The sequence below is a fragment of the Ammodytes marinus genome (assembly GCF_949987685.1).
Source record: "Ammodytes marinus genome assembly, chromosome: 2".
Classification (NCBI taxonomy): Eukaryota; Metazoa; Chordata; class Actinopteri; order Uranoscopiformes; family Ammodytidae; genus Ammodytes; species Ammodytes marinus.
In genome coordinates, this window is record NC_137231.1 from 29,765,900 (window position 1) to 29,778,943 (window position 13,044).

Here is a 13,044-nt window from a genome sequence, read left to right on the forward strand (position 1 = left end):
CGTTGGATTAACAGTACAGTGAAGGTGAGGACTCATTCACTGTTTAACTCCAAGACTATAACATTAAATCCTGTATTTACTTTATTTTAAAAATGTCTTCAGTATAACCCAGGTCCATGGTTGTGTGATCAATTCTATCAATCTAAAACAAGCAGAAAAATGTATCCCTACATTTGAGTAACAAGATTATTGTTAAAACAACCTTCAATGACCCTATTTTAAGGTTTACTGTATATCTTCAATAAGATCAATAAAGGTTATTGAGTACGCCAAGTGCGTTAAAAACCTTTTAAAACTATCAGATACTTCACATATGCTTTGTCAATGGCATAAGGATGTCTTACATATTTTTTTTATAATTTTAGTGTAAATTCATGGGTTTTTATTTTGTAGTTATTCTTAAAACAGACTAGACAACTCAAATGGTAATAATACTTCACATATATATTGTTGCTAAATATGTTACACCATTGAAAATGAATGAACCAACTTCTTCCCCTTGAACAACCTGAAAGATTCACGGTCACAGAGCTGTTGACATTTGCGGGGTCTCGCACCTTCTGAAATATAACATTCAAGGACTTTATGGCCCAATTATCCTCAAGGAATTCAAAATAACTTCTTTCTATTTACTTAAATGACCAATATTAATTTTCATAAACATTCCAGACCAGGTTGGAACCCCTACATTTGAAAGATGAATAAAAATACTCCAACACCAAACTAGTGTTTCACAACGTTTAATTGATCACAGTAAAAGTAGAAAAAAAAAATCATTTACAATGACCGAAGCGAGTTTTAACGACTCACTCACCAAGAAAGCATACACATATTTACAAAAGAATAAAACACTAAAAACCTTCTCAAACATGATAAAAGTGGCATCAATCCAGCCAACAAATAAAATGGCGGCATTTCCCTAACAAACAGTTTCTCCTCTTTCAAAACGTCACAGAATCTCCTGCTGACGTGTCGCTCAGGGCCGAAGCCTCGTGCCTTCGCCTCAGGCCAAACAAACTATTGCAGTAAAAACACTATGGTGCAGCAGAGCTAACGGGGCAGATGTGCTAACTGCTAACGTTAGACCAGTGGATAGCTGGCGGCTGTTGCAATGCCACAGTGGTTCTTTCTGTCCTTAGCCATCATGATGTAGCCTTTGTCGCCCCACTTTTCACTCCAGCTGCAAGAAGAACAAACAAAACAAGGCAGGGATGTTAGTTTAGGTTTGATTTGTTGTTCAAATGACAAAATCAGAGGATCTGCAGGTTAACACTTATAGATTTATAGAAGATATGAATATAGGGAACTAAACCAAAGCCTTCCACTGACCTGTTCTTCACGATCCAGAATTTCTTTCCATCAACATCCTGTCCCTCGAAGCCGTAGCCCACCACCAGCACTCCGTGGTCCAGCTCCTCACTGCTGCATTCCTTCTCAAAGTAGATTCCTGAAAATGCAAATCATAAATTCACAGTCAGTTACATATAAAAATCATAAAAAACTATATGTGACCTCCCCCTTTATAAAACCAAGGCCTGACCTGATTGGTAGAACTGGAAGGACTCGTGTCCGGCGTCGATGGCGACTGAGACGGGCCCCACAGAGGCCACAGCCTTCATGAGAGCGTGCTCCTTCCCAGAGGGGACGTCCACAAAGCCTGTGTCGTTGGCTGAGTTGTAGCTCGGGTCGTAGTGACACGGCTGGTCGTCCTGGAGGAGGAAGAAGGAGAAGGTGAGTGTGATGTTATGGTGTCAACACCAAAATATTAGAATTACTTGTAGAACGATGTTATGGTGCAATGACAATATAATTAAAAAAAAAAAAAAAAACAGACAGACAGACATTTGAAGCTGTCATCTTCTCAAAAACAAATAGACTATAATAAGTAATAAAAAAAAAAATTGTTGCAGGCCGTGTTTCGTGAATCTCATTTTAGGACACCGTTCTATTTAGTCTGAAAATAAAACTTGTTTATAGTAAAAAGGGACATTGCATAAACCTACGTTAAGATCAAAAAGGGTCCAGCAACAGTCTTTAAAACCTTACATGTTAAGATCCATCTCCCCCCCATGTTATACATACCGTTCCCAGGTAGGGGTAAGCATCCTCAGAGTCCAGCCCGTGGTTGTCCTGTACATACTGGAAGGCCTGGTCCATGAGGCCTCCGTTGCAGCCCTCGTTGCCCTCAGGCCTGGAGCAGTCCACCAGGTTCTGTTCACTCAGAGACACCAGAGTGCCAGACTTCCTGAAGTGCTGACCCTCCAGAGCGCCAGTGGTGCTGAAAGCCCAGCAGGAGCCACACTGACCCTGAAACACAAGACAGAGATAATGTCATACAATAGTCATGTCAATAAAGCTTTTGAATTGAACCTATTTGACAGGGTGGGATGGGGGGGTTAGGGTAAGACAGTGGCTAAGAAGAAAAATCTGATTTCTTAAGTTCCAGATCATTAATTTGGAATATATTTGAATTTACAGAGTGACTTAAATTAAAAGCTGGACTTGAATATCACTTAAACAAAAGATGTTTACATTGTTTACTGTGGAACTTAAAACATTAAAAAAAAATATTCACAACAGATCGTTTTTCCCCCATTCTGATGCCAGACAACCTGAAACTAGTTTTACGTTCGAAACTTGAACTTCCTCATGTTAATTTATGTCCAGTGTTTGTCTACTTTGCACTGTGTTTGACTGGAGTAACAACATGTAGTTTTCTTATGTATACAAGTACAGAAAAACTGACAATCGAGAACCTTGTACTTTTTCTTCATGCTGTTGGCCTCTTCTTGAAACCCCATTTTCTTTCTCACTGTCCCATTTTTATTACATTATTCCTTTTCCTCTATAACAATCTCTTATCAAAGTTTTATTTCCTTGTGTGTAAATGTTGTTTTACTCCTTTTATAAAAGGCCTTTTCTTATGGCACTTATCTTTTTATTGCATTTCGCTTGTACACATAAAAAAAGAGACTATAATGAATGTCGCACAGCGCAGTACTTTGACCCTAATGTATACATTAACAAAAACAACTTTCGCTCCACCCTGGCCTAGTTTAAAGTGAGCTGACGGGACCGGTTTCAATTTACAGGGTGGTAATATATGCCGAGGGAGTGGAGAGGACAAACTGCACTAAGGAGGTGTGTGTGGATATGTGTGTGTGTGTGGATAAGTGTGTGTGTGTGTGTCACATAGATTACAAAAGCAACCTAGAGGCGGCCATCTTATCTGTGAGCAAAACATTCAGTACACCAGACAGAACGCCCTGGCTGCTCAGAATAAGCAAAGCTGTGTCAATGCAACTGTTCAAAGTTACATCACCGTGTTGACAAAGTTTCTCCAGCAGCTGATAGGAGCTCCTGTAACAAGAGCTATTGAAACAAGAGCTGGAGGTAAGGTACAGTCCCCTCAACCAACACGTGTTTCACTGTAACACCTGACCATGTGTCTTCAAGGAAATGATTTTCAGACAATGACTCAGAAAAACCAAGTGTTGTTTCTGTGCTTAAATAAAAATATGTCAGACTAGTTGTATACAAGTTGCCATAAACCCTAGAATTAGTCATTAATATACATTACAGAAACAGTACAGGTGTATAGAGTCTGTTTGTTTTGTCCATAAAGTCGCCAATAAAGTTCCTAAATGTCTTCACAAGCTGGTATTACCAAATCTGTTCTACATTTGACCTTAAAGCGTCTTCCAGGGAATCTCCTTCCAGGAAGCTAAAAACAAGTTGAACCACACCTAGACACTTCTAGCTAACCGGGTGTGTTTTTGTCTGGGGGCCCTGGGGCAACACGGGCCTTTAAAAGCTCTAGTTACCTGGTCCTTAACGGGCGTGACGTAGCCCTTCTCCCTCCAGTCTACGGAGCGCGGTGCCTCCAGGAAGTTTGGCTCCATGAACAGAGAGCCAGTGGCCTTCGTCAACGTCTTGCCGCGCTTGTAGCCGTTCATGATCTGCCTGAACTCCTCGTGTGTCTGTGGAAAAGGCAAAGTTAGGCGAGTGCACGAGGCTTAAAAAAAAAATGTAATTGATCAAATAAATGTTAGTTTGTATGGCTGCAAACGAACAAATTCTAAACTAGCTTATTTAAAAAAAAATAAAAACATTTTTTACAGTTTATTCTAAGTTTATTTGTCACATACACAATTGCAAAGGATAACGCCCAGTGAAATGCTTATGTACCAGCCGACTGCACACGCGTTGCTAACAATGCAGCTTAACATAAACAAGTGCACGCCATATAAGTTAGTGTTGTTCTCCACTCCAATTTCACGTGCAACGCTGTGTTACATACATGCTATTTATAGTCTCCTCCCCTCAACACACAAAAACACTTTTGTCTTGTGTCCATGCACTTGGCAGATTCAATACATTGTGTCAATACATTTTCTTCCCTGGATTTGTGAGAACATTGTGTACTTAGTTATCTATTTGGCTATATCTTAGTCTAACAAAGCTGATAATGAGTCACTAGGTGAAATATGAGTCTGTGTGTTGATGATATGAGTGTCTGTGTTGATGCCGGGGTCTCACCATGTCTCCAAAGTGGTTCATGCCTAGCCGGTAGGTGTGAACGCCCAAGGAGTGGTCCAGGTTGTGCAGCTCGATCTTCCTCAGGTTCTTCTCCCACACCATTCTCCTCCAGCCCTCCTCCTTCTGCACACATATAGAAAAAACATATCACCATTTAGACTCTATGGCAGTGAGAGGCAGACTAGAGCAGTTTAAAAGACAAAGAGAGAGAAAAGTAAACAAGATCAATCTGTGATTTTTTTCTTTTTTTTTTACTGTGAGTGCATCAAACTGTTTACAGCAAATCAGACACTTCAAAATGATTTGTTAAATGTCATAAAACGATTTCTTACATCATTATTTTAAGATAAAAAAAATGTAAGTGTAAATTAAAGTTCATTGGTGTTTATTATGCTGTTAGTTTTATCAGGACAGAATGGTAAAAAAAAAATGGCAAAAACATTTCAACATACTATTGTTGACAACAACAACAACAACAACAAACAATACATTACCTCATGATAAACTTTCGTGTGCCAGCTCTTCCACAGGTCCCAGTGGTCGTCTAGCTGAGGGTCCAGGCTGGGGGCCGAGAGAGCGGCACTGAGCGACACAGCCAACACGACTAGAGGCAGCATCGCGACTTCTTCCTACTGGGAGAAAAACAACAACAAGTCAGGACTCCATTTCACAAGAAGCAGCTTTATGATCGATGCAGACCGGAAGTCCCGATAAGACAAACAAGACGTAATCCTAAAAGGAAAAGCGACTAGTCATGCTTATTTACTAACCTATTAAATCCCCTCTCACATGTTTTTAACCAACGTGACTTTTAAAATGCAGCATATAATGGATCCCGTCATGATTCATGCGTAAGGATCGCGTTAAAGCAACAACACATTCCCGACAGGACACTCAGTTCCCAGCTGCTCGCTCCAAATCAGGGCGAAAAGGCGAAAAAACTCAAATGAAAAATCCTTAATATTTATACAATTACGACTGTTTGCAAGAAAATGGCTGAGTTAATGCATATCTAAGTGTTTTCCCCCCCTGTTGCAAGATCCCACAGCTCCCAACAATAAAACGAGCCTGTTGTGTTTTTGTAAGAAGTCACGGGATCTGCTCTAATGCGGCAAAGTGCCAGGGAAAACCGGCCTAGACATCGAAACTACGACCAGGAAAACGAAAAGAAAACCAAAACTTTTCCCGGTATCTACACAATATGTGGTCCATTCCATAGCAACCACTGCCGATGGTGCATTTTGTTTTATTTCTTCAATTATTTCGAGTGAAAAGAAAGCTAGCAATGGCTGCTTGCAGCTTGCTTACAAGAGGACAAAGGCAGACGGCTGTAACATGATGTTTTAGCAAAGCGAATAAGAATACAAATGTAGGTTTTCGGAAGAAAAAAAATCAATTCATATGACAAACTAGAAAAAGTAGATTTTTTTTTCCAAATGGATTTTGGGATGTTGTTTTGTTCTGCTTGTTCAAACGACGGGAAAAACAGAAATATTACTCATTAGTTTCGCCTTTTAAATTAGACGCCCAACATATTTTGACATAAAACACCGAAAAAACAATAGTATGATTGTCAAACTTACGATATATTCTTTAGTGTTGAGGTCGAAGAACAAGAAAACAACTGAATAGGGACCGAGGTAGGCAAAGTTTATAAAGGCCTGACTGGCAGCCGAGTAACAGCCCCTCGAGCTCTCTGATTGGTCCGCTCCTTGTTTATCACGACCTAAACCCCGCCCATGCATGTGACGTCATCATGGATGCACGTGATTCCCTCCCCTCCTCCTCCCCCTCTGGAATGAATGGTGTCGAAAAGAAGGACATGTTTTCTTTGCAAGATTGTTGCAGCAAAAACAGTGAAACACAACTTTCTTATCACGTAATAGTTGTTGTTTTAACTGGTTTCACGTTCAGGACATTCTAATACATTCTCTTAATGGACTTATATTGCGCGTACAGCTTACTTGATGGTCATGATTAAAAGAGGTTAAAGTAGGCCTATAGTCCTTTTTTTGTAGTCATCAAATCATCCTTCAGATAAGCAGACTAAGGCAAACACACTTAGACAGTTAACTCCCTAAAGTGAAAATGTCCGCAATGATATTACTTAGATAATAGGTTTGAACTGTTTGGTGATACTATGAAATGGGAAAAACAAGAGATAAACCTGTGATTGCAGCCGACACAGGCTAAAAATATGCATGTCATAACTCATTTGTTTGACATGAATGGATGTGCATGACAATGACTTGACTTGGAATGTATTGCCATGGTAGCACAGTAATGTGTAAATGCCATTAAACGTACTATGTCTAAACAAGGGATTTCCCACCACTGATCATTTCACATTTTAGACCAAATTCTGACCCATTGTGCTGTATGTAGGCAGGTTACTTCAGTGGATGTAAACATGTCACCTGAACTTCCTTTTAACCTGGTTTCTTATGTGTGCATGTAACACGAAAAGCTTAAGGACTATAGAGTTGGCCAACAAACAAGCAACATAGGTCAACGCCGTTCAGTTTATTGATGGATTACTGAAACAGATCAGGACTCTTTGTATGGACGTGTGTATGTGTCCGCAGCATTCCATTATCTCACCTTTCACACTCTGACCTGAGCAACAACATAGCTTGATTATACCCCGACAAAGCTGTCAGTGGAATAAAGTAACCTTTTCTCAAGTTTACTATTTGAAATGAGTAGCCTACAAGGGAACACCAACATGAGTGAATATTTGTCATTTTGGTTTGCTTTGTAGACGAGGAGATAACAGAGAATGTAAATCGTCCTGACAACTGCTTCTACAATGTGAAAAAGAGAAAATTGTGTGAAAAATTGGGGAAAAAAATAAAAAACATACTGTATAAATATTTTTTGATGACTGAAATATAAGGAATAGATAAGATGTGTAATAGTAGCCATAGACGCTTTATGGATATGTATCACTGCAGGAGTTCCAGGAACTGCTGGCACACATCTGAGTTCATCAGGGTCAACGCTCATGTGATTGATAAGACTGTTAAACTGTGATCACACTAAACGTTTAAGCATTTAGAACAAACCCATTCGTAAATCTTCATTTGTAATAGTGGAAAGTAACCAAGCTCATATATTCTTGTTTCAGTACAATTTTGGAGGTACTTTATTTACTCTAGAGCTGCAACGATTAATCGACGAATCGATTATTAATCGATTACTAAAATAATCGCCAACTATTTTGATAATCGATTAATCGTTTCAAGTAATTTTTTAATAAATGTTTTCCAAATTCTCTGATTTCAGCTTCTCAAATGTGAATATGTTCTGGTTTCTTTAATCCTATTATGACAGTAAACTGAAATATCTGTGTGTTTTGGACATAACAATACATTTGAGGACGTCAACATGGGCTTTGGAAAATTTATCAAAATTTTTCACCATTTTATAACATTTTACGGACCAAAACACTAGTCGATTAATAATCGATTAATCGAGAAAATAATCGACAGATTAATCGATTATCAAAATAATCGTTAGTTGCAGCCCATTTTACTCCATTAAAATATTCATAATTTCAGCTAGATGACCTGTTTTTGTGTTGTTCTTTTTACTGCACTATCTTTATCTGACAGCTTAAAGGTGGAGTCAGTGATTCTTGAGAACGCTTGGTGTCAAAATGAGAAGATATTCACTGATTTTGACAAAAAGTTAATTTGACAACAAGCATTCTCCAGAATCGCTCACTCCATCTTTAAGTTATACTTAACATGTTCAGATTTCATACACAAAAGTATGATACCCAAAGAAAATATGATGCGGTTTTGTATATAAATTATAGTTAAAATCAGCCCCACTTCAAAGTTAAGAAAAAGATGCTTCTTAAGAGATTTTTCTGTCCTCAAAAAAGTTAATTAATTATTAAATTAATAATTCAAACCTCATGCCAACAGCAAATACATTACATTCTTTACATGGCTATAACGTGACATGATTGACCAACATCTGTCCTTATGCATCATGTCCATATGTGGTCACATGTAGAATGCATCATGCATGATGTTCCAGAATGTATTGCGGTTTAGTTTAACATGTCATCATTCTTTACACTACTCTAAAAATATATGATTTCCATGCAGTTGCAGTTATCAGAAAGCAGAGTGCGTCCTCAGCAGCTTGTGTGTGACTGGGATTGTGTTGCTTAAGCAAAGTGACACATGACAATAAGGTTGACTGGGCACTTCCTGTATGAGTGAGCAAATGAGTGGTCAGTTACCATGGAGAGTCTAGAAAACTACAGCTGCATTTCCCTATTGAGGAAATATGGTCACATGGAGTAGTAGTAATTATATCTGTAGCTTAAATACAAGCAGAATAGGCCTACATTAAGGTGCTTTTTTTTTTTACCAGAAAAAGGTACTATAGGCCTACTGTAGTGTCAACATACTAATTATGCTGCTGAATATATTTATCTGAGTATGGCATAAAAGGCTGTATAAATATAGTGGAGCAAAGGGATAATTTTCCCTCTGAAATGTAGTGTAAACCTATGTATGCACGTTTTAACAAAAAAGGAAAAGTTTAGACATTTTCGCATATTATGAGCTTTGCGTAGCATTCATACATTCTTCAGATGAGCTCTTAGCTGTTTTGTCTGGCCTTTCTATCCAGACACAAAGGTGAACCAACAAGAACTGATTGACATAGACACGTAACAAGCCGGTTTGTTTGTGTTTTGTTATTGATCCAGGAGGTATTGATCACAGCATTAAAGGTCCAGCCAACGCTATCACTCAGTGCGTTTACATGCAGACTCATAATCGGGTAAATAAACGAATAAGACTTCATCAGGACTTGTAAACTGCATGTAAACACATTTATCCGATCTACTTCGCACACAAATCGGCACATAAACGGACAAGCGAAGTCGGATAAGAACACCAATAGGCTGACTCGTTCCTAGTTAGCATTCTCTCTGCATACAGGGATCGGACATCGCATATCGGAGTTTGCTTCTGCGCCTGCTCGAGAATCCCTGCGGAGGATTTCACAAGGAAGTGGAAGGAGACGACGTAAAAAAATAGTAGGGTTATTGCATAGATAGTATATAAAATATAAATATAAATACATATTTATCAGTTGAAATTAGTTCAAGAATAATTTTTGAGCTTCAACATGGAAAACAAGTTCGACTATTTGTATATGTGTTACTTTTTAATTTAAAAAGAGACCTTAAATAAAGACTATCCATCCATTCATCCTTCCATCCATCCATGTTTGTGCTAACTTAAGAGACTACAGTTACTTAAGCCATCTCCCTACCTGAGACAAGCTTATTTTCAATTCTAAAATGTTCTGCAAAACAAGGACAAATTCAGATTCAAGTTGTTCAAACGCCACACCTGCTTTTCCTGGAAATCTCTCTCTCTCGCGCTCTCTCTCTGTACAAATAGATCTTGAATGACAGTCAACACCTTTTGTCAGCAGTTATTGGGGCAAGTTGAGGCAAACCTACAGAGACTGGGTCATGTGAGTGTGTGGGCGGAGGGTCAACTTTCCTGCAGCTACAGCTCCACAATGAACCCACAAACGTGTGAGTAACAGCCCGGAATCTGGTAGATGACAAACAGTAAAAGACAGCTTGTCCCCGATTTCAAATTAATTGCTGGCGAGGCCGCAGTGTTAGAAGAAGTTAACACATCTTTTAGCACAGTGAAAATCCTTAACTACAAGTCAAAGCCTTGCATGCAAATCATTACTCAAGTAAAAGTATGCAAGTATTATCAGCAAAATGTACTTTAAGTGAGCAAAGAAAAAATGTTGATAAAGCAGGAACATGTTCCCCCTCATTGTTTTTTTCCTATTATATCTGCTGTTTATGGATTCATTTACCTACCGCTGTTTAATTTTGAGCTCATTGTAACTCCTTTATATACTTTTGGCTATATAAATCTACAGCAATGCATCATGGTCTATAAGTTCATCATGTGTTTGTTGTATGGCCGTCCTGTCAGAACCACATACCTCTAAAAAGTCTAGAAAAACAGCTCTTTTTTTTTTAGCTTAGTGACGATACATTTTGGAACTGATCACAGGAGAGTTAAAATAGTTTATTTAGTTGAGGAAAGAGGAGGATGTACTCACTTCAGCCTCAGTTTACCACAAACATCTGGACAGGAAGGGGCTGGGGAGGAAAACATGTAAACTGAAAAGTAACAAAACTAGCGGTCACACAAATGTAGTGGATAAAGCACCATAACTTTTAAATACTACTTAAGTACGGTACAAAAGTTATATTTCTTCAGAAGGGTGTTTCCAACTGTCCAGTTAAACCAAAGACTGCTTACTTTTGTTTGTAAAGGAAGAACATCCTCGTCTTCCCTGTTTTGTTTGAAATACTTTAGGATTATTTAGTCACTCACAAGAAAAGACCAAGAGCAAATATTGCAGGGAAGTCTGAAAACAAATATATAGGCTACTCTATGTAGCAGAAATACATTCTTTTAACCATCTCGAGAGCCCTCCCATCCCCCCAGTGTGGGAACAAATGCTGTTAGCCCAATACATTTCAATATGTATATTTCCACATATTGAATGTTAATCCTTAGTTTAATTGTTTGTACTAACTTATCTGCTACAACTTTAAAATATCTAATTAGTACGTGTCTTCAATTGAGACAGAGACGGTGATATTAGGTAAAGAATTTATTATAAAATGTATTACACTATAAAGTGTCAGAAGTACTAAGAACATGGCATTCCAAGACATGCTAAAATAATGTAACATAAATAGCAAAAAAAAAAAGACTTGTGCAATGTGGCGATCAGACAGGAGTCTCTCCTAGAGGGAAAATTCACCCCGACGTAATATTGAGATTCCCCTTAAGACAGAAAACATATTTTTGAAGACACCTTTAGCTTCCACTTGTTTGGGTGGAAGAAAAGAAAAGAAAAGAAAAGAAAAGAAAAGAAAAGAAAAGACAGAATGGAGACGAACTTGGTAATAATATACGTGATTCCCAGCTTTTACAAAGACATAATATTCCCTTCCCTTTGTGAAACATCACAACTCAACTCGTGTTCTATAAAAGGCGACAACGGAGGAATGACTGAGTGTGTTTTAGGCACACGAACATTGGTTACACAAAAGCTTCAACATAACAGAGAAAAAAATTAAAAAGGACATTTCTGAGCAGTTAAGGGACATTTTTTTGTACACACATGTGTTCGGAGGTCTATCACCATATCTTTGTCAACGTATTCTTAGGAGAGATGTGTAGTACATTCATTTTTGACTCGTTGGAATCAACATATTTGGGCAAAAGAAAAAAACTAAAAGTTAACTTAGAAAAACAGAAAAAAACAGCAAAAAGTGGACGTATAAGGTCGAGGAAACAGGATTGGAGTATTTACATCACAGCTGGAGTTTGCTGTGTCCATTGGCAAGTCCAGGCTGAGACAGGAACAGCAAAAGTTCAGTATTTGAGATTAAAAGTCTTGTCTTGTATCTCTGTGAACGGATGGTAACACTGGGGAAGTAAAGCAGACAGGAAATACTGCACTGTGGCACAGAGATATTCTTTTTTTTCTACCAAACTGTCTCCTCAAAAAGAGTCTTCACATCCACAAAGTGAGTTTTTTTTAGGAATGGAAAGGAGTATTTTCCAAACATCAACATGTACTTTAAAAAAAGATTATTTTTTTCTGATTCACAAACAGTTAATAAGTACCAGCGTACACAGAAGTGAAAATGCTTTTTTCCTCTGGCATCGGTAGCCATTGGCTGGCCTATTTCTCCAGCTAACAATACTAACTTAATGCCATCTTCGTTTCCCTGCTTTTGCTGACCGAGCCGAGCAGCAGCGTCATGTTATAAAGAGAGAAAAACTGAAAGAAGATGATGAAGCCACGCATGGTGACAAACACTCACAAGAAGTTCAAATTTAGCTTGATAGAAGCGTCGCCACTGTGTTAAAATCTGACACCGTTTGCTGTGGAGGAAGCATTACAAAAGTGCAGCGTTGGCTCTGGATATTATAAACTACCTTTCAGTTTAGTAGAAAATGTTAAAAATTGAGTTTTCCTTATGTCATTTCTTAAAATTTTTGGTGACAGAATTATAATATAGGAGTTGAGGTTTTGGGGTCTCAATTTGCCCTGCAGCTCTGAAGTATCAAATCCAATAATAATGATTTTAAACATTTACCTAAACATCTAAATCCTTTTGGTGCAGGAGGATCAACATCCCTCAGTAAGACAACATACTTTGGGAAAACAATTCATTTTCAAATGTCTAAAGGTCCCTTAGTAAGAACTGAAAAATCAATAGAGTGAAACACATATTTAGTAACACTTTATTTTACAGGTGCCAAAAGATAAAAGTTACTGTAAACTTTGCGAGAGTTTCCTGAAAAAGGACAATATAAGTATTATATTTTAAACTATTTTGACGTTACATACTGTAGTTCTCTCCAGGAAACTTTTTAGGAAATAAGGGGACCCGTAATATAAAGTGTCACAAAAAAG

At 38.1% G+C, this 13,044-nt stretch overlaps 1 protein-coding gene across 2 annotated transcripts; it reads right to left on the bottom strand.

Annotated features, from left to right (window-relative positions):
- Nucleotides 1–724: 724 nt before the first annotated feature.
- On the bottom strand, nt 725–6,221 carry ctsla (cathepsin La). Of its 2 annotated transcripts, none has more exons than XM_080052272.1 (8): nt 6,123–6,221; nt 5,034–5,171; nt 4,540–4,662; nt 3,825–3,980; nt 2,083–2,307; nt 1,541–1,709; nt 1,330–1,447; nt 725–1,180 (listed from the first exon to the last, which is right to left on the bottom strand). In XM_080052272.1, exons 2-8 carry the CDS (start codon nt 5,154–5,156, stop codon nt 1,081–1,083), a joined length of 1,014 nt encoding a protein of 337 aa, XP_079908398.1. In that variant the 5' UTR covers nt 5,157–5,171; nt 6,123–6,221; the 3' UTR covers nt 725–1,080. The 2 variants fall into 2 exon arrangements, with proteins under 2 accessions (XP_079908398.1, XP_079908399.1); XM_080052273.1 differs by having other exon boundaries at nt 5,034–5,168; nt 6,123–6,161.
- Between the last annotated feature and the right edge of the window lie 6,823 nt (nt 6,222–13,044).